This window comes from Equus asinus, chromosome 15 (genome assembly GCF_041296235.1).
Source record: "Equus asinus isolate D_3611 breed Donkey chromosome 15, EquAss-T2T_v2, whole genome shotgun sequence".
NCBI classification, from domain to species: Eukaryota; Metazoa; Chordata; class Mammalia; order Perissodactyla; family Equidae; genus Equus; species Equus asinus.
In genome coordinates, this window is record NC_091804.1 from 50,618,876 (window position 1) to 50,639,288 (window position 20,413).

Sequence of the window (20,413 nt, forward strand, 5' to 3'; positions counted from 1 at the left end):
ATTTCTCCTTTAATTTCTTCAATGATCCATTGGTTGTTCAATAGCATGTTGTTTAGTCTCCATGTCTTTGTCCTTTTCTCAGCTTTTTTCTTATAATTAATTTCTAGCTTCACAGCATTGTGATCGGAAAAGATGCTTGTTATTATTTCAATTTTCTTACATTTACTGAGGCTCACCTTGTTTCCAAACATATGGTCTATCCTTGAGAATGTTCCATGTGCACTTGAGAAGAATGTGTATTCTGCTCGTTTTGGATGGAGTGTTCTATATATGTCTATTAAGTCCATCTAGTCTAGTTTTTTATTTAATTCCACTGTTTCTTTGTTCATTTTCTGTCTGGATGATCTATCCATTGATATGAGTAGAGTGTTGAGGTCCACTACTATTAGGGTGTTACTGTTAATACCTTCTTTTAGGTTTGTTAAAGTTGCTTTATGTACTTTGGTGCTCCTGTGTTGGGTGCATAGATATTTATAAGTGTTATGTCCTCTTGATGGAGTGTCCCTTTGATCATTATATACTGTCCCTCTTTGTCTCTCTTTACCTGTCTTATCTTGAAGTCTACTTTGTCTGATATAAGTATCGCGACACCTGCTTTCTTTTGTTTGCCATTAGCTTGGAGTATCATCTTCCATCCCTTCACTCTGAGCCTGTGTTTGTTGTTGGAGCTGAGATATGTTTCCTGGAGGCAGCATATTGTTGGGTCTGTGTTTTTTTATTGGAGAATTCAATCCATTTACATTTAGGGTGATTGTTGATATATGAGGGCTTAACGCTGCCATTTTATCACTCGTTTTCCAGTTCTCCTGCATTTCCTTTGTTTCTCGTCCTGTGTATTTTGGTCTACCAATTGAATTATGTAGTTTATGTTGTGTTTCTTTGTTTTCTCCTTATTTATTATTTGTGTCTCTGTTGTGCTTTTTTGTTTGGTGTTACCATGAGGTTTGTATTCAAATCTCGTAGATAAGATCGTCCATTTTCTGATGGCCTCTTATTTTCTTAGACTAAACTGATTCAGTCCCTTTCCTCTTCCCCTCCTAAGTTGTTTTTCTCACATCTTATTCCATCTTGTGTTATGATTTTATGGTTACAATGACAAGGTTATCTTTGTTTTTGGTGTTTTCCTTCCCTTTATCTTTAATGCTATACTTGAGTATTTGCTAACCTGTTCTGATGTATAGCTACAATTTTATGCTTTTGCCTACCTATTTATCTTCTTACTCCATGCTTGTAACTCCTTTCTCTCTCTTTTTTTTTTTTCAGGTATGAGGGCCTTCTTGAGGATTTCTTGTGGCGGGGGGTCTCGTAGCTACAAATTCCCTTAGCTTATGTTTGTCTGGGAAAGTTTTTATTTCTCCATATCTGAAGGATATTTTCATTGGATAGAGTATTCTTGGCTGAAAGTTTTTGTCCTTCAAAGATTTGAATATGTCGTTCCAGTCTCTCCTATCTCCTAGCCTGTACGGTTTCTGCAGAGAAATCTGCTGAGAGCCTGATAGGGGTTCCTTTGTAGGTTATTTTCTTCTGCCTTGCTGCCCTTAGTATTTTTTTTTGTCATTTACTTTTGCCAGTTTCACTACTAAATGCCTTGCAGTAGGTGTTTTTACATTGACAAGTCTAGGAGATCTGGAAGCCTCTTCCACATGGATTTCCATCTCCTCTAGGTTTGGGACATTCTTTGCCATCATTTGTTTGAACAAGCTTTCTGCTCCATTCTCCTTCTCTTCTCCCTCTGCAATACCTGTAATTCTTATGTTGCATTTCCTAATGGAGCCAGATATTTCTCGGAGACTTTCTTCATTTCTTTTTAGTAGTATTTCTCTTTCCTCCTCTGTCTGGAGCATTTCAACATGTCTATCCTTGATTATGCTGATTTGCTCCTCTGTGATGTCCACTCGAGCATTCAGGGAATCCATGTTTTGTTTTCTCTCTTCCATTGTGTCTTTCATCCCCAATATTTCTGATTGATTCTTCTTTATAGTTTCAATCTCTCTTGTGAAGTAGCTCCTGAACTCGTTGAATTGTTTCTCTACGTTCTCTTTTACCTCGTTGAATTTTTTGATGACAGCTATTTTGAATTCTTTGTCATTCAGATTACATATTTCTGTGTCTTCAGGACCGATGTCTGGGTACTGGTCTGGAGATTTAACATGATGTTTGATACTGCTAGAGGGCGTGGCTCTGTTTTTGCGCATGGTTTTATTTGGTCGCAGTTACCGCCTGTTGCCACTGGGTGTGGGTCAAGCACTGCATATTCTGAGCTCTCTGCATTCCGCCAGGATCCCAGGCACTGAGCCGGCACTGGGCGGGTTGTGGGAGGGGCGCTTTCTCCTGCGTGCTCTCTGGGTTTTCTTGCTCTGCCCTCGCTATCTGCTCTCCTGGGGTGTTGGCTTGATGAAGTCACCCCCGCGTTAGCTTTCACCTTGGTAGGGGCTTGCCCCTAGGCTGCGAGGTATCTCAGGGATCTTTGATGTTCCCGAGGACGAGTATCCCCTCCCCCGTTCCTTCCCTCTCAGAGGCCGCATGTGGTGCTGGATCCCAGTCTTTTGGGGAGGGAGCGAAGTTTTCTCTTACCCCGTTCCACCTGCTGTAAGGGGAGCTCCCACCTCTCGGCCCTCCGTCATAGTATGGCTGCTTGGATCTCTCCGATGTCTTTTGTGTTGTGTGTGGATGTGCTCTGTTGGAGTGTGAATATCTTTTTTGTTCTTTGGTGGAGGGGAGAGAGTACTGGGAAAGCTCACTCTGCCATGATGCTGACATCACTCCTGTATTCCCAACTTATTATTGGTCCCTTGTCACCCTCAGGAGGGGAGTAGTTTTTAATGTCATCAGCAGGCATGTGTATTTAAACACAGATGATGGTGTTAGTTCATTGTGAGTCTCATCACTATTGAACTCAGGGGTCCCATCTTCAGCTGTTGTCTCATTGGCTCCTGTGTCCTTTTGACGTGGCCCAGTGGTGGCTGATGGGGAGTCAGCATGTTCCACACTCATCCGTGCTTTTCCTGCCTCAGACCTGGAATCAGCCACATCTCCAAGAAACCCTGGTTTCTTTTGATGGGAGATGGTATCGCAAGACCCACGGTGCGGGCACTGGGACGCTCCCTGTTGCTGGGTTGGTCATTGTCCTGGGTTTCTGGTGGATGGAGCTAGAAATCGTGTCCACATGTGCATGTTCACACAGTGTCTCTAAAGGCGAGACACCCGTAAGCTCACACTGCTGCTTCCAGGTCAAGTCCGGGCTGCAGGGGTTGTAGAGCCTCCTCTCCTTCCCGTTTCCTGGCCTCCCAACGTGGACACTCCAGGCACGGTTCTTCTGGAGGCGGGTGGTGGAGCTGGGTGGTGCAGGCAGTGCATTGCCCGCTTTTCTCTTGCCAGGGCTGAACATGGAGCTGGAAGACATTGCAAAGCTCAAAAGTAAGTGTCTCCCTCCCCTCCTGCTCTCTGCTTGGTGGGACCTGCCCCTGACCAGCCCTTGTCTCTCAGTGATCCTGCTTCGTCTGGAGGGGGCCATTGATGCTGTCGAGCTGCCTGGAGATGACAATGGCGTCACCAAGCCAGGGAGGTGAGGGATTGGGAGCTGACCCCTTGACCCCCAGCTCTGCCTGGTGCTGAGATGGAAAATGGGTATCTGGGGCTCTGTCCTTGCAGTGTTCCACCTGGCCCTGGCCACCCGGTGGGCGTTGCTGGTGTCACACACCAGTGGGGCTTGTTTCATGTTGGGAGGCCCAGGAGGGGCTGCCAGCTTTTCATTGGATGGTTGAGGGTGTTGGGACCACACGCTTGTTGGCACTGCTGGGGCTGAGTCTTCCTGGTCCAGCCCTTGGTTTCCAGTGCAGTCACCTTTTAGAACGAGACACCTGATTCCGTGTGCATCTTCTGTTAGGATGAGAAGTGCCACCTGTCACCTCTTTAGGCCTCTAGTTGGCCCAGAATGTTCTGAGCATTCCACAGACCTCCAGTCTTCTCAGCAGCCCGGGGCAGCAGGGTTTATTTCCTGTAGGCAGATGAGGGATCGTGGCTAGTGCACAGCTGACAGCTGTGCTGGGATCCAGGCCTGGGTTTGTTGAGGTGTGGAATGTTCCGGAATGGGCTGGAGCACTGGGCTGCCTGCCTTCTCCCTGAGCCCCTATCTGCTTCACTGTGCTCAGCCCCTTGCAGGGCCCCTAGTCACTTCCCAGATGAACCAAGCTCCTCTGCCTGCCCCATCCCGCCCACCCTCCATGTGCCCAGACCCACAGGGCTTTCCCTGGTCCTCCTCCAGCTTCTGCTGCGCTCCTTACCTTCTCTTTCCACAGCTGCTCTTCAGGGTCCCTGCCCACAGCCACCGCCTCAGGGAGCCCTGATGACCACCTCCTGACCCCCATCTGAGGCCTGAGCCCTGGGGCTCTACCTTTTCCTCGGAAGGCAGGTCTCCAGCAAGCAGCTCTCCCCCAACCTGGGCTCTTGAGGGCAGAGGCCTCTTCCCTCCAGGCTTCGCCTCCCCCAGAGGGCTCACAGCTTGTTTCTGAGTGAAGGAAACTTGAAAGGCTGCTGGCCATTGGGTTCCCACAGCTCGGCGTGGTCTCCCGCGGGCCTGAGCCTCCTCTCTTGTCGGCAGCTACATCTTCGAGCTGTTTGCTGAAGCCCAGATAACGTTTCAGACCAAGGGCTGCATCCTGGACTCCCTGGACCAGATCATCCAGCACCTGGCAGGACGTGAGTCCCCAGCCCACCCTGCGTCTGTGGCCACCTGAGGCTCCCTGGGGCCTTGGCTCAGGGCTGCAACTGCTGTACCCTCAGGAGCAGGGACTTGGCCTCTGGAGTTCTCTTTCTGATTGGGGCATTTGTGCCATGTGACCAGCACCATCCAGCTTTGGCATTTCCCTGTCAGCCCCTTTTAAGGAGAGCAGCGAGGGTCCTAGTTGGGTCAGTGAGCTCTGGGTCTCACTGGCCTCTCCCCCAACCTCCCCACCCTGCCTGTGGCCCGTGTCCACTCAGAGGGTTTCCATGGGACTACTTCCCAGAGGCTATGCTGCAGAACCCACTTCTGCTGGGGAGGGTCTTGTCTCACCTTGGACACTGGCCTTATCTCATTCCTGGGCTCTGGGGGGGCGCCCAAGCCTCCCCAGCCTTATTTGGCCACAGAGTCTCTTTTCTCATCCCACTGACCGCCCCCCCCGCCCCCCCGGAGTTACACTGTGAAGAGTGGGCAAGCTGCCCTCTGAGGGCTCACCCCATGGCCGAAACTGGGTCGAGGCAGAGCTTGGCGGCATGAGCTGCGCTGGCTCCTGAGGCCGAGGGTCTGGAGCCTCCCCTGATGGCGTGGGATGGTCAGTGCCTGTGCTCTCACAGGTGCGGGGCTGTTCACCAACACAGCAGGACTGCAGAAGCTCGCAGACATCATCCAGGTAAGGACCAGCCTTTGAGGAGGACGCGGCCTCTCCTTTCCTGGTGGAAGTTTGCGTGGGCACTTGCTTCTTCTTCCAGAGTGGTAATTGGTTCCTGATTTGGAGGCAGGACACGGTGCCTACCCCATGAGCTTCAAATCAGCAACCCGTGGGCTCCTTTCCGCTCGTCCTGAGGGCACCCCGTGGCCTCCGAGGGAGCCGGCCATGCTGGCAGTGCCCCTGGTGTTTAGACAGGCCCAGCAGCTCCTGCCTGGCATGCTGCCCACACGTTTTCTCAGATTTTTTCCTGAAACAAGTTCTCAGAGGAAAGTCAAAACGTGAGCCCCTCACAGAGTGGGGGGCGTAGACTCTCCCCCTGACCCCATGTTCGCAGAGCGGGGACGCACTGTGACCCCAGCCCTGTGTCTGGCCACCAGGCTAGCCATGCCCAGAGAAGTGTTCCTACATCTAGGGTGTCCAGGTAATGCCCGTGGGCCAGTGTGTGGAGTCAGCAGGCATGGTCAGCACGTCCCCCGAGCCGGCCAGCCTCATTCTGGGCTCTGGGATCTGCTTTAGGGTGGGGTGGGGACAGTCGCAGGGGTGGCTGAGCCCCTCCTCTGCCACGTGCAGACCCCACTCTTCCCTGGCCAGGCCACCAGTGGGGACACCACGTGCCTCAGGCCTGCTGGGCGTCGCCCTCTCTGCCCCCAGCATGCTGTCCTCGGGCCCAACACAGCCACTTCCCCAGCTAAAGTGGACGAGCCAGAGCCTGCTCCCCCTCAGCTGGGAGGCTGCTTGGCAGGCTGCCAGGGGCCAGTGGCATTTGCAGGTGGTCTGGCCCCTCTGGCGCCTCACCAGGCCCTTCTGACAAGGACCCTCAGCAGCTGTTGGTCCTTGGTAGGTTTCTTGGTTGAGGCACGGGAGGTCCCGTGCCACGTCGTGCTGTGCGTGCCTTCTCTCCACACTGCACATCTAGCCTGGGGTGATCGGGGTGACTGGGGCGCTCGAGGTCGTGAGGGCTGGCATGGGCACGCCTGGATGCGTGACGGCCTGACGGCCCTGGTTCCACACCAGCCTTGTTCACAGTGCGGCTGCTCTGTGTCTGTGCTGCTGGCCTTGGGAGGTCTGGCATGGGGTGGACGGGCAGGGAGGAGCCAGGAGGAGTGCAGCTGCAGCCCAGGGAGAGCCAGGTGCGGCTTTTCCACAGACCAGGCTCAGGCCCTGGGCCAGGGGCCTGGGCTCAAGCTACCTGCCCGTGGCCAGCTCTGGCCTTCACCCCCAGGGGTTCAGTCTCCTCGTCTGTGAGTTGGGGCCAGGCTGAAAAGCAGTAAGCGTAACACTGGAGGAGGGATGTTCTGGCGTCTTGTCCTGGAGGGGCCAGGCTCTGCTCTCCTGTCCTCCCAGCACTTCTCTGAGCGTGCAGCTGACGTCCATGGCCTGGTGTGACTGCTGGGCTTCTGGGCAACCCTGACTCCTTTGGCTGTGGCTCCTGGCTGCCCAGCTGCCCTGCCCCGGGCCCCTGCTCTTGCGAGGTGGGCCTGTCCCTCCAGGATGCCCTCTGCCCCCTTCTCCCCACCACTTTCCTCATGGGTCCCTGCAGATGAGCAGGCCAGTGCACCAGCAGCCACTGTCCCCTCCCCAGGTGCCTCGACTCTGAGGCAGCCCTGCAACTCCAGCCCTCCGTCTTGGTCCTGCACAGCCCTTTCCTCCCCGGATGCCCATTTATGGAGCAGGTTTCCCCTCCAGATTCTCTGGAACCCAAACACTGCTCACCCCATTGGTCTGGAATTTCCTTTGGCAGCTGCTCTCAGTAGCTCCTGGCAGATGACTCCGCATCCCCTGCCTGCCCAGGGTTGACTGCGGGCCAGGTTGACATGTGGCCTGTCCCCTCCAGCCAGAAGAAGTGTGACTGGTCAGTTGCTTGTTTCATAGCTGATTCCTGAGTCCTGCAGGTGCCAGTGTGGGGCAGCTCTGTGGGGAGGCAAGTGCGCTGGGCAGGTGTGGACAGGGACACGGTATGCTGCTGGCCTGGCCCTGGAGCACTGGCTGCCAGCTGGGCCTTGGCAGAGTGGTGGGCTGGCCAGACAGGTAGCCTGCGGTGAATACTCGAGAAGCTCAGGGCTGCAGCTCGAGACCCCCGGCTAAGCCGGAGATTCTGCAGCTCTTCAAAGTCAAAGCCCTCCAGGTTTGTGTGAGATAGAAGGTCTCATGCCAGGGCAGGTGGGCCTCGGGATGGAGAACAGGCGGCAACAGAGGGGAGCCCCGGAGGTGGTGTGAGACTCACTCAGCCGCTGAGCTAGCCCCGACAGGAAGCCCATGGTCCCAGGTGCTGTGGGCATCAGGCAGGTTGGGGGCCCAGCGAGCCACTTGGACAGTGCTGCGTGTAGAGCAAGGGAGACAGCAGTGACAGGTGCTGCCAGGCAGGCCACTGCTGGGCAAGGATGCTGGCCTTTATCTAAACTGTCTGTCCCTCAAGGCGTGAGGACCGCTCCAGGGCCAAGGCGCACTGGTTTGCCAAGGAAGCCGTTGCCCCCAAGCGGCCTCACACCTGCTGCTGGCGGCCCCTGGCTCCATGATAAAATTGCGTGTGCGTTTCCATTCCCACAGGCAGATGCTTGGTGAAGCGCAAGGCCAGTGTGCGTTTCCGTCCCTGCGGGCGGACGCTTGAAGTGCGAGGCTGGGCGTTTGGCCGCCTGGACAGTACAGATGGCTTTTGAAGCTCCTATCACTTTCAGTGTTCATCACGGACCACACCATCTGTAGGCCACGCTCTAGGCCAAACTGTGTGCCTATGCACGCACACAGACATGATACACCGCAGCCGCCACCAGGCTGTGCCTGGTGCTGCACTGTGCTCTCCCACCACACACACCTCGGGGTAACCCAGGTGCCTCGAGGTGCCTGCCTTCCTCTAGCCGCATGGGTTCTTAGGACTCAGGGCATCAATCCATGCACACAGCACACTCCTCCACTGGTCTCCTGTCTTCTGTTTTTATGAAGGGCTTGGGAGACGAGGCTTCACATTGTCAGCTCACGTTTCTCCTGCTCCCTCGTGTATTAGAGTCCCGAGGGCTCTGGGCCGTGATGATCACCTGCTCTTCTGCTTCTACAACACACAGCAGAGTTAACACAGCTTTGCGTGTGGCTTCTGACCCAGCTGACATCACCTGAGAGTGATGCGAGGGCAGAAGTCTGATTTATTCTTCCCAACACAGTGAGCCAGTTGCCGAGCATTGCTGACCATGCAGGGCCCCGACCCCAGCACTTGGGCCCCTGCTCTGTCGGCTCATTTGCTGCACGGTTTGTTTGCGATGGTTTTGTGATGTGTTTGGGTATCAGCCAGAACAAATTTCTCCTCGTGGTTCCTTTAAAACATGTCTTGGCATTTTCTCCACCAGGTGAATTTCAGAGTAGCTTGTTCACTGTGAGAACCCTGTTGTGGTTTTGCCTGGGATGCCCTGGACTTCCAGGTTATCTTGGGGAGAGCCAGCACCTGTATAAGAGCGTGTTTCTCCAGATTGGCCCGGTCTCTGTTCCCCAGGGAGGTCCAGTCTGCGTTCCAGAGGAAACGAAGTGCATTTCTCCATTTTATATCTAGTATCATATGCTTTCTGTTGCTATTGTGACAGGGGTCTTTTTAACCCATCAGTGCTTGTATGTAAGAAACCTAGCGGCTAGCCCTGTGGTGTAGTGGTTAAGTTTGCACATTCTGCTTCAGTGGCCTGGGGTTTGCCAGTTTGGATCCCAGGTGTGGACCTACACCACTTGTCAGCCATGCTGTGGTGGCAACCCACATAGAAAGTGGAGGAAGATTGGCACAGATGTTAGCTCAGGGCTGATCTTCCTTAAGCAAAAAAGAGGAGGATTGGCAACAGATGTTAGCTCAGGGCCAGTCTTCCTCAGAAAAAAAAAAAAAAAAGAAACCTATTGTTTTCATCTGTTGGTCTTGTATAAAGCTATCTTATTAAATTTTCCTTTTAGTTTTAGACGTTTCTCACTTGGTTTTCTTGAATTTTCTATGAAGAAAGTTCTATCGTTTGTAACATCCAGTGTTTTGTACCTTCTTCCCCAGTGTTGATCCCTCTTTACTTTTTTGTGGCTTGTTGCACTGGCTGAGTCCAATTCTATTTGTTTGACTTAGGGATCCTATTACTTGTGGGAGTAAACTAGGTTCCCCTCCCCTGGTCCCCTGACCCAGCCCCAGGGGAGAGGGGAGAGGGAAGCTGCTCCCCTGGGCCTGGTCCCTGTGAGGACATACAGACTGGTTGCTGAGGAGAGGGTCCTGCAGGGCAGCTGCACCTCCAGTGCAGTGAGGTCCCGAAGGGGAGGGGACAGGCCAGTGTGTGCTCCTGCACCTTGGCCTAGAGCTCCTTGCTGGGGATTCTGTTGACTCGAAGGCAGGGGCAGGTGATGGCGATGCTGGGCGTCCACCTGTCTTTCAGTGTGTGGGGTCCCTCAGTAGGAGCAGTGGCCTCTCATGTGTCCTGTGTGACTAGTGTGTCCTGCTGACTTTGTCCCTCACCTCTGCCTTCCAGATTGTGTTCAGCATGGACCCTGCCGAGGGTGGCCCAAGTTCCATGGTCGGGCCAGGGGTCTCTCAGTCCTACAAGGTAGGGGCCACCTCTGGGGGGTGCTCCCGGGTGGGAGGTCTCAGCCCTACAAGCTGGGGGCCGCCTCCAGTATGCAGGGCTCCTGGGCTGGGCCTCAGGACACCTGTCCATTCCGCCCTTCCAGGTGCACATCCACCCCGATACCAGTCACCGGAGGACTGCTCAGCGGTCAGATGCCTGGAGCACCTCAGCAGCCAGAAAGCAAGGTGCAGAGCTGCAGGGGCCCGGACATACTCCGCTGCAGTGTGGTGGCACGACCAGCTGTGGGTCTCCTGGCTGGCTGTTAGTCCAGGCCGACTTCTCTGAGTCCAGCCCTTTCCGGGTGACCTCTCCACTTGCCCTTTCAAAGTCAGGGCTGTCAGAGCTAGAAAGACCTCCAAGGAGGCCTGCCCAGAGTCGCCCCGTGGGTCTCCGCCAAGCCAGGCCACAGCCAGGCCTCTTGCCCCACTGGGGACGTTTCTGTGAGAGATCGGCACACAGGGAGGCCCCGGCACGTCGTGTCGGTAAAGACATGCTGCTTTCATGCCGTGTCTAACCAGGAGGACAGACTCTGGGCAGGCTGGGGCCGAGGCCACTCCTCAGGCCTCAGGGTCACATCTGAGGGGCCCACTGGCTGATGGTCACTCACGTCCTTCTGGTGTCGGCCCTGTTGCCCTGATACCCACTGTGAGCTCAGAGCCAGCCCTGTGTCCCACCTGCTCTGCGTTCCTCGTTGGCCTCAGCTGCTTCCATGTGTCCTGGCACTGGGCCACTGGGGATACTCAAGGATGGGATCTGTGCTGGGCACATTGCAGTTCTTGTATGGGGCTGGCCTGTCCTGGCCGTGGTGCGTGGGCCCTGGCCAGTGTCCTGGCTGCCCCAGGCAGAGCATATTACCTCCTCAGCTTGGCCTTTTGGGTGGCATTTGCAGCCCAACACATCTGGTCCAGCCCCCAGCCCTGCCAGCACACCCTTCCAGTCTCTCCAGACCCTCTTTGAGCCACACCCTTCCTTGGGCTGCCGTCTGCCGGCCCCGTGGAGCTGAGCGGGAAAGAAGAGCTGGGAGCACGGCCAGGTCGGTCGCCAAGCAGCCCACGTGCAGCCTCGGCAGCTCATTTGGCCTCTCTGAGCAGGAAGTGGCTTCCGTGAGAGTTGGGCAGACCAGTGCTCCCCTCACGCGGCATCCATGTGGTCACAGGAGGGAGTCTGTGCCTCGGCAGGGCCTGATGCCTTCCTCCACGTTTGCCCCCTCTCCCTGTGGGCGTTAATGCTGGTGGGGTGCACAGGTACCGAGGGTAAGTGGGGTGTGGTACCCCTGTCTTCCGTGTTCCTCCAAGAGCACGTGAATTCTCAGAAACAGCCACTCCCTGGGTTGGGTGTTTGTAGGAAATTAGTTCATCTCTGGTCTTACTGGGAAGCTGGGGGTACATGTGAGCAAGGGGTCAGGTGGGGGTCAAGGCTGGGCCTTGGACAGAGAAGCCCTGCTCCCTGGTCCGCACACCCCTCGCTCCCGTTGTTGCTGTTACAGGGCCAGTCCAGGAGCCGCTCTCCCCATCACAGGGCAGATCCCCCTCCTCAGGGTGAGAAAGGCTTCTCTGGTCCCAGAAAGTAGTTTGTTCTTTTCTGGAAATGTCCCTGCTGACCTATGACCTAGTCTTGACTTCAGAGTCGTATTGAAAGTCATTCTACTTGACTGTTTTAATTTCCCAAGCTTCCGGTGCCAACCGGGAGTGAGTAGGAGGCAGGCATGTCTGTCCTGTGGGGGCCGTGCCCTCGTGTTCTCCCCCGGCGGCCAGGCCCTTGTAGGAACTGCCTGGTCCCTGTGAACCGTGACCTTGTGGGCTGTGGCGTCACTGCTGGCTTCCTGCCTCCTGGGGACGCAGGCTTATGCTCCCTCTTTTGCAGTCCCGCCCGGAGCGTTGGGAGGCCCTGCTTCCTTCCCGGAGTGCGCTTGGGCCATTGCGCGGTGGCGGCCCCTGTGCCTGCTCTTTGCACCCTCAGCAGCACAGTGACCTCTGTGGAAGTCTGGGTTTGGGGTTGGCTGCCTCTCTGGAGGTGACCACAGCATCTGCCCCAGGGGGGCTGCTCTGTCTATGTCCTGCTGCCAGGACCCCTTGGGGTAGGATCCCCGCTTGCACGCTCAGCTCAGGGCTCAGATGAGCCCCCCTCAATCAGACTCATGCACGTGGGCCACGGGGCCCAGCAGCTGCCTGTGGAAGAAAGACACGAGGATGGTGGTCGGGGCAGCGGCCGTGGGCCTCCCTGCGGGGTGCCCCCACATCCCAGCCTCACACTTGTCACCCCCCAGGGAAAGTGCTCAGCTACTGGTGTTTCAGCCCCGGCCACAGCATGCGCGAGCTGGTCCGCCAGGGTGTCCGCACCCTCATCCTCACCAGTGGCACACTGGCCCCCGTGTCTTCCTTTGCTCTGGAGATGCAGATGTAAGCGTTTCCCTGTGCCCCCAGGGGGTCCCAAGGTCAGCCTCCCTGCTATGGGCCACAGGGGGTTCAGGGCCTCACAGGGGCCACCCCCTGCCTCCCTCCCTGTCACCGCCTCCAGCCCTTTTCCAGTCTGCCTGGAGAACCCACATGTCATCGACAAGCATCAGATCTGGGTGGGGGTCGTCCCCAAAGGCCCCGATGGAGCCCAGCTGAGCTCTGCGTTTGACAAACGGTAGGGAGCCTGGCAGGCACGGAGGGGTCGGGTGGAGCGCTGGGACCCTTGTGGCAGCAGCCTCCTGACTTTGTGCAGGTTCTCTGACACGTGTTTGGCCTCCCTGGGAAAGGCGCTAGGTGAGTGTCCACTGGAAGCCCTTGATCCAGGCTGGCCTGTCCTGGGCCTCCACCCCATTCTGTGGCATCTGGGGAGCCCTGTCTTGCACTCCCAGCTCTGTTCCCTGGCCTGCCTGCCCTCTCTGGGGAGCCAGGGGGGCCTGTGCAGATCCCCACTCCTGCTAACCAAGGCTGTGGCCCTTCCAGGCAACATCGCCCGTGTGGTCCCCCATGGGCTTCTGGTCTTCTTCCCTTCATACCCCGTCATGGAGAAAAGCCTGGAGTTCTGGCGGGTTCGTCCCCTCTCCGTGTGTCCTCCTGGGGGTGGGAGGGGAGCCCCAAATGGCCAGGGGTCTGGCAGGGCCTTTGTCTGAGATGGCAAAGGTGGCTGCAGAGCCACCCTCAGCTTGCCAGATGCGCTGGTGCAACGGCACCCTGACCCCACCTCCTCCCGCAGGCCCAGGACTTTGCCAGGAAGCTGGAGGCCCTGAAGCCCGTGTTTGTGGAGCCGAGGAGCAAAGGCGGCTTGTCAGAGGTCTGGGCCCACCTGCCCAGATAGGCCCCGCTGCCCATCATGGCTGCTCTGGGCTGGCTGCTTCCCTGACCAGGGGCTGTGGCCAGCTCCAGGCTGTTTGCCGGGCCTGGTGTCGCCTTTTAGAAAGTTTGGGCATGGGGCCGATAGCAGCAGGCCATCATGTCTGAGGGACTGCCAGGGAAGCGGGGCTCCCCCGACCCTAGCCCTGGGTCCCTGTTTTCTGGGAAACACTCTGGATGCTGGGTACAGGTCAGCCTGGGAACCGATGCCATCAAGGAGCTTCCAGCACCCTGCTGGCCCGCCTCACAGCTGAGACACCCCGTAGTCTCGGAGGACGAGACCAGGGGTGTCTCTCCCGGAGGAGGAAGGGCTGGGCACAGGCTGAGCAGCTTCTCTTCCCAGGTGATGGACGCTTACTACAGCACAGTCGCCTCCCCCGGGGCCAGCGGGGCCGTCTTCCTGGCTGTGTGCCGGGGGAAGGTGAGGCCTCAAGCATCCACCCAGCACTCACTGGCCGGCCTTCTCCTGCCTAGTGCCTGTACCTGAGGGGGCTCATGGGTTGTGACCTGAGGGCTGCACCACGGTGGGGACAGGCCAGTCCCCTCCCTCGGGCCCCACGTCCAGCAAACACAGGAGGGCACAGCCCTACTACCCTGGCTGGGGCGAGCAATGGGACCCCACTCATGGGCTGCCAGCAGGAAAGATGGAGGAGGTTTCAAAAGTGTGAGAAGTTGGTCATGGGCTTCTGGGAGCCAAGGACCCAGGGAGGGCCTAACCCGAGGTTGGAGGTTTCTCCTGCCCTGACCATACCTGGGAGCGTGTGGCTGTGAGGATCTGGGCACAGGCAGACCCTTCGGGAAGGTCCCTGGGCTTGTGTGCAGGAAGTAGGGGGAAAAGAGTTCTCACCGTCCACCAGGTCAGCGAGGGGCTGGACTTCGCAGACACGAATGGCCGTGGTGTGATCGTCACAGGCCTCCCATACCCCCCACGCATGGACCCCCGGGTTGTCCTCAAGATGCAGTTCCTGGATGAGATGAAGGGCCAGGGCGGGGCCCGGGGCCAGGTGAGGTGTGGTGGGGCTGGGTGGGGGCAAGGGAGGGCTCCGTGCCCCCGTGACCAAGCCCCATGACCAAGTCCCCCACAGTTCCTTTCTGGGCGTGACTGGTACCGGCAGCAGGCATCCAGGGCTGTGAACCAGGCCATTGGGCGGGTGATCCGGCATCGCCACGACTACGGGGCCGTCTTCCTCTGCGACCACAGGTGTGGCTCTCCTCTGCTGCATGAGACCCCTGCCCTGCCACCTTTCAGCACTGGTTGTCCTGGGAGCAGCGCTGGCTGTCCCCTTGGCAAGTGTGAGCCCGGAAGGTGGGCTGTGGGGCAGGCAGGACTCCCGGGCTGATGGCCTACCACCCTGCTAGGTTCAGCTATGCGGACGCCAGAGCCCAGCTGCCCTCCTGGGTGCGCCCCCACGTCAAGGTGTACGACGGCTTTGGCCACGTCATCCGAGACGTGGCCCAGTTCTTCCGCATCGCTCAGAAAACCGTGAGTGCAGACGCCCAGCTGGCTGTGCCCTCACACCCTAGCCGGGGAAGGGGCTGAGCGGGACCCTCAACCACCTTGTGACTATCCAGATGCCAGTGCCGGTCCCCCTGGCTGCTGCCCCAAGTCTGAGTGAGGGAGAAGGTGCCGTCACGGTGGCCGTGTCTCCCAGGCCCCTGTCCACAAGGAAAGCCAAGACTTTGGATGTGCACGTCCCTAGCCTGAGGCAGAGACCCACAGGTGCGTGTGGCCAGGCTGGTGGCATGCTGGGCCTGATGACTAGAGGGCCCTGCCAAGCCTGTCTGTTGCAGGGTGCTTTGCTGCCCACACTTATGTTCTCACAGGACCGCTGGCCACCAGGGACGCTGAGGGCAGCCTGTGTGTGGAGTATGAGCAGGAGCTGGTCCATACCCAGCGGAGGCCCATGGGGCTGCTGGCCGCCCTGGAACACAGCGAGCAGCTGGCCAGGGGGCCTGGGGACCAGGCCATCCCCCAGGAGGAGGAGGTGTGGGTGCCAGGGGCCCTGGAGATGGACACAGACACCTAGACCCTGCCTGTCTAGCCTTGGGCACTTCCACACTCACTCCTGTAAATCCCCTTGTCGGATGGGCAGTTGGAGGTTTCAGCCCTCGCCTGCCAGCACTGTGTACCCAGCATAGCCCCCAGCCCTCAGCTGGCACTCCTACACGCCCATTGTGGTCCTCTGTGGAGAGTCAACCTGACACTGCCCACTCAGGGTCCAGCGCCTGCTGCTCCCGAGGCTGGCCCTTTCTGGGTGCCTGAGCTGTGGGCGGTCTTGGTCCTTCTGCCCCAGGGCCTTTGCCCAGAAACCCATGATTTCCCGGCCTGACCCGGAGCTCCCTACTTCCCGCTGGCTGCCATTCCCTCCTCTGCTCCCTGTCTTGCTCTTGGCCCTGAAGTGGGCATCCTGTTCCTTCCCTCCAGTTCCCTTCAGTTACTGTAAAGCCACTTGCCCTGGACCCGCTCCCGTGCTTTGCCCCCTGCAAGCCACCAGGGAGGCCAATGATGGGACTTGGGGAGAGGGCCCTTCTCCCCACCCCGTGGGCCAGGCACAGTGTCACACGGGGCTTTGGGGACCCTGAGGGTGTGGGTCAGGACCACAGCTGTGTTGCCCTCAGGCACATCGCTCTACTTTGTCCCTCCTGAGTGAGAAGAGGCCTGTGGATGAGCAGAGAGGAGGAAGGAAGAAGATCAGGTTGGTCAGCGGCCAGGTACGTGAGCCACACACAGAGTGGGGATCTGGTTGGAGCCACAGGGCATGTGTGGCTCTCAGTGCCCGTGCCCATGGCTGGTGGCCCCCAACCAAACAAGAGTGTGAAGTTTGAGTGGGCTGAACCTGCTCACCATCCTAACTCAGCTGTCCCCACGTCTGGGAGCTGGGGTCCCAGGGAAGGGAGCTGGCTGGGCATGGGCCTTGGTCTTCTCATGGGGTCCTCATGCAGCTACAGGAGTTGAGGGGGTACAAAGTGGAGAGTGACCCCGCTGTCCACAGCTGCTCCAAGGCCTGCTTCGCCCCCTCTTTTGTTTCGGCTGGAATGTTTACAGCGAGTTCCAGACACCATGCCTCTTCAGACTTTCCTCCAAACGAGGAGCTTGTTTGTCCTGCTGGCTCCCTCTCCAGGGCAAGCTCCAGGGACCCCCTGCTATCCCAGCTGTTTGCGCTGCCCCGGTGCACTGGGACCGTGGCGTGCACGGCTCCCCAGTCTCTCATTTTAACTTTTTATTTGGAGGCCGTTTCTCACCTCCATAAGCTCACAAAAACAGCACAGAGCTCCCACGTGCCCTCCCCAGGCAGCATCAGGTGGTACCCTCACCCATCTCAGACCTCCTTCACATTTCCGGGGCTCCTCAGCGTCTCCCCCACTTGGGGTAGCTCCTCCACACTTTGGAGTCACGCAAACTTGCGGTCAGATCCGAGGCTTTCATTTTGTTGCTTTGTTCCTTTGGGAGGGCACCTTGCGGGTGGCTGGTAATGTCCTCACAGACCCATGCCAAGCGGGAGTCAGGCCCCGGCCCTTTAAGCAGATTTGCTGTGGGCCTTCAGCTGGGCTGGCTCCCGAGGCAGGTTGGGCTGGGCTCTTGGCATGAGTGTAGATGCTGACGTGCCTGAGTGTGGGGAGGGTCTGCGTTCCCAGCCTCAGAGGAAAGCAATTAAGAGCGTCTGAGTTACAGCCCAAGCCAGGAAGCCTCCGGAAAGCCCCATGAGCTGCTGCCTTTGTCCATCTCCGCTGGCTTCTGGGAAGAACTGGGTGGTGCCCGGGGGACTGACCTTGTCAGGAAGTAGGCTGGGTGCCAGGGCCCTGGGCCTCCAAGGGCTGAGCTGGATAGGGACTGGGACGCCTGTCTGGTTTCCATGCTTCCTTGTCGAGAGTCCAGCGTCAGGGCCTGGGTTGTGCAGCAGAAATGGGGCATGGGGACGTTTTAAGTCCCCAGTACATTGGGGAGTGTCCCTTGCTGTGAGCTGACTGTCCTCTGCACCAGGGGCATTGCTGCAGCTGTGCCTGCCATGGGTGTGGTGCTTGGCGGGCAGCAGGAGCTCCCAGTCTGGGGACAGCAGACCCAAGCTCTCCCCCTTGCTGCTCTCAGAGGGCATGCCTGTTGCAAACTGGAGCTGCCATCTGTGGATTCTCTCCCAGCCCCACCTGGCTGCCGTGGGTGACCCCAACCAGGCCTGGCGCTGGACATGCCCCCCCAGAGACCGCCTTCCACGGGCAGCAGCCTCCACAGCAGCCTGCTGTCCCTGGGGGCATAGGAGGGTCGGTGTCATCTGACAGGGCACCTGGCCATGTGTCCAGCAGGAGGGACCAGCAGCCAGTGCACAGGCTGGCAGGGCCAAGCTGTTCATGGTGGCTGTGAAGCAGGCACTGAGCCAGGCCAGCTTCGACACCTTTGCCCGGGCCCTGCAGGACTACAAGGGCTCTGATGACTTCGAGGCCCTGGTGGCCTGCCTCCACCCCCTCTTTGCCGAGGACCCCAAGAAGCACAGCCTGCTCCAAGGTGCGCTGGCCTGTCCCCCAGGGCAGTGTCACAGTCATGGGGTGGGGACCACAGAGGACACTGGGCAGGCCACTGGGGTCCACGGTTGTCCCTGCTCCCTAGAAAAGGTGCAGGTGGGTGACCCACGGTCCAGAGATCCCAGCCCTGCATGTTGGCTGCGGCATGTGGAACCCATGGGCCCAGATGCTCCTCCCGACAGGCTTCTACCAGTTCGTGCGGCCTCACCACAAGCAGCGGTTTGAGGAGGTCTGCATCCAGCTGACCGGCCAAGGCTGTGGATACCAGCCTGAGCACAGCCTTCCTCAAAGGCAGGGGGCACCACCGGCCCTGGACCCCAGCGGTGAGCAGGGCCCTACTCCGTCAGGACCATCAAACTCAGACCCTGAGGGTGAGGCAGCACCTGGGGCTTTAGGGTGGGTCTTAGCTCGGCCCACCCTCCCTGTCTCCACATGGGGGCTGGCAGGAATCACCACTGCAGGGTGGTGCCATGTAGGGGAGGTATGGGGTCCCCAGGGCATGCACCTGGCGAATCATGCATGTACTGGGTTCTGGAGCCGTCTGCCCACTGTCTCTACCTGGGGTGGACCCTGCATCTCCAGAGCCTGGGAGTTTCTGTTCCCATGCGTTAACGAACAGCCCAACCTCCCTGAGAACAGGTGTCATGGGCTGAGGGGTTGGGGGGTAGGAAGACCCCTCCCTCTGCCCCCGAGGGGGTACTTTCCAGCTTGAGAGTTACTCCTCCCCCTACTGGGCTTGGTGCCCATGAAGTGTCCTCGTGCCTGGCCCTCCAGCTAAGGGATGGGCTAAGTCCTGCCCCCTCCCAGCACTCGGCCGTCATGGGAGTGCACAAGTCAGAGCCCTCCTGCTGCGGGCCGAGTCTCCCCTGAACAGGCCTGCCTCCTCCCCAGGGACCACTCCGACCCCCCCCCCCTCCCCTGCCCCGGGAACCACCTAGGTAGCTACTTGTGTCTCCGTATTTCTTCAGGAAGGAGGGAGTTTGACCCCAAGCTGACCCTGTCCCAGGGTGCGGCCAGGCAGCTGGACCCTGGAGAACATCTGAACCAGGGCCGGCCCCACCTGACCTCCAGGCCGTCTTCCGCAGGTACCCTGGCCCTGAGGACGCTTTGGACCAGAGCCAGGAGCAGAGCTGCAGACCCCTGGGGGAGGAGTCACCTGGGGGGCTGCTCTGGTTCTGCACCCCCCAGAGCAAGGGAGGCTGATGGTGTGAAGGCTCCCCAGGAGTGCCCAGGAAGCCAGGTGGAGCTCTCTGGGCCCCTGGACCCCTGACACGGCCTGAGACACATTACCTCCCCACCAGGAGTCTCCAGCAGCCGTCCACAGGAGAAGAGTGGAGCCCCCGGAGCAGAACGGCAGGGCCAGCCCGCCGTGAGCGCCTACCTGGCCGATGCCCGCAGGGCCCTGGGGTCCGCAGGCTGCAGCCGGCTCCTGGCTGCGCTGACCACCTACAAACGGGATGACGACTTTGAGAAAGTGGTGGCCGTGGTGGCTGCCCTTACCACGGAGAGGCCTGAGGACTTGCCCCTGCTGCAGAGCAAGTGACTGCGGAGGGGTTCTGGGGGCAGGGGGGCAGTTAGGGGGCTGTGCGGGCAACTGGGCTGGGCTGGGCCTGAGCAACGCTCCACGCAGGGTTCAGCATGTTCGTGCGCCCGCACCACAAGCAGCGCTTCCGGCAGACGTGTGCTGCCCTGACCGGCCCACCCGTCCCGGGCACGGACACCGAGCCGCCGGGACCCTGGGAGGGGAGCCCTGCCGTGCCTCCTGACCCCACCCACGGGGCTCCTGGGCCAGGTAGGTGACTTGCCTGGAGCTCCCGCCATCCCTGCCTGTCACCCTGGAGCCCCACTCAGCTCTGTGGGGTGGGCAGCAGTGAAGCGCCAGGCACCCCCCAAACTCACTTCTCTGTCTCCAGGCCCCTCACAGCTGGACAAACCAGGGAGGACCCAGAGCAAGATCTCCTCCTTCTTTAGACAGAGACCGGTGGGGGGTGCGGGGTCTCCCAGCCGGCCCCCCGGGGCCCCCCGCGGGCACGCGCAGTCTGAGTGGGGTAGGTCTCGTGGGGGGCTGCAGGGACTGTGGGGAGTGGGGGCCAGCTGAGCAGCAGGCCCGTGGCACTCACGCGGCCCCCTTGCAGCAGGCTCGGCGTGCCCCGGCTGTGGGGCGGAGGACGCTGTCCTCTTCCAGTGCCCCTCCTGCAACTTCCACCGCTGCCGAGCCTGCTGGCGACGGCACCTCCAGGTCGGCCGCCCGACCCTGTGCACACAGCCCCATCCCCCTTGGACATGGCCTGCCAGCACCACCCCACCCAGTGGACAGAATGGGGAGGTGGGTAGCGGTGTGTCCAGTGCCCTCTGTGTCTCCACAGGCCTCTAGGACGTGTCCAGCCTGCCACACCGCCACCAGGAGGCAGAGCGTCACGCAGGTCTTCTGGCCAGAGCCCTGGTGAGTGTGGAGACACTCAGGCCCTGCAGGGTGTGTAGAGGCTGACCGCCCCACCCTGGACCAGGCTTGGACACTTCCTGTCGGGGCGTGGGCCAGACCCAGCACAGCAACCCCGGCCAAGAGCCCACCTTC

The 20,413-nt window shown here is 58.9% G+C and overlaps 1 protein-coding gene across 16 annotated transcripts in view; it reads left to right on the forward strand.

Moving 5' to 3' along the window:
- RTEL1 (regulator of telomere elongation helicase 1) overlaps window positions 1–20,343 on the forward strand; it is a 42,121-nt gene extending 21,778 nt beyond the window's left edge. For 3 of the 16 annotated variants that reach the window (XM_070486283.1, XM_070486287.1, XM_070486296.1), the window contains 26 exons: window positions 3,379–3,417; window positions 3,487–3,565; window positions 4,601–4,698; window positions 5,335–5,390; window positions 9,905–9,979; window positions 10,104–10,185; window positions 12,267–12,399; window positions 12,518–12,631; window positions 12,710–12,750; window positions 12,937–13,022; window positions 13,187–13,264; window positions 13,667–13,744; window positions 14,181–14,327; window positions 14,409–14,524; window positions 14,683–14,806; window positions 14,896–15,043; window positions 15,115–15,308; window positions 15,943–16,035; window positions 17,620–17,821; window positions 18,021–18,209; window positions 18,807–18,923; window positions 19,140–19,373; window positions 19,469–19,630; window positions 19,752–19,886; window positions 19,974–20,077; window positions 20,205–20,342. In XM_070486283.1, coding sequence (XP_070342384.1) covers window positions 3,379–3,417; window positions 3,487–3,565; window positions 4,601–4,698; window positions 5,335–5,390; window positions 9,905–9,979; window positions 10,104–10,185; window positions 12,267–12,399; window positions 12,518–12,631; window positions 12,710–12,750; window positions 12,937–13,022; window positions 13,187–13,264; window positions 13,667–13,744; window positions 14,181–14,327; window positions 14,409–14,524; window positions 14,683–14,806; window positions 14,896–15,043; window positions 15,115–15,308; window positions 15,943–16,035; window positions 17,620–17,821; window positions 18,021–18,209; window positions 18,807–18,923; window positions 19,140–19,373; window positions 19,469–19,630; window positions 19,752–19,886; window positions 19,974–20,077; window positions 20,205–20,285 — 3,005 coding nt within the window. In that variant the 3' untranslated portion in view covers window positions 20,286–20,342. The other 13 variants (XM_070486284.1, XM_070486285.1, XM_070486288.1 and 10 more) reach the window with 13 other exon arrangements.
- Window positions 20,344–20,413: the final 70 nt, after the last annotated feature.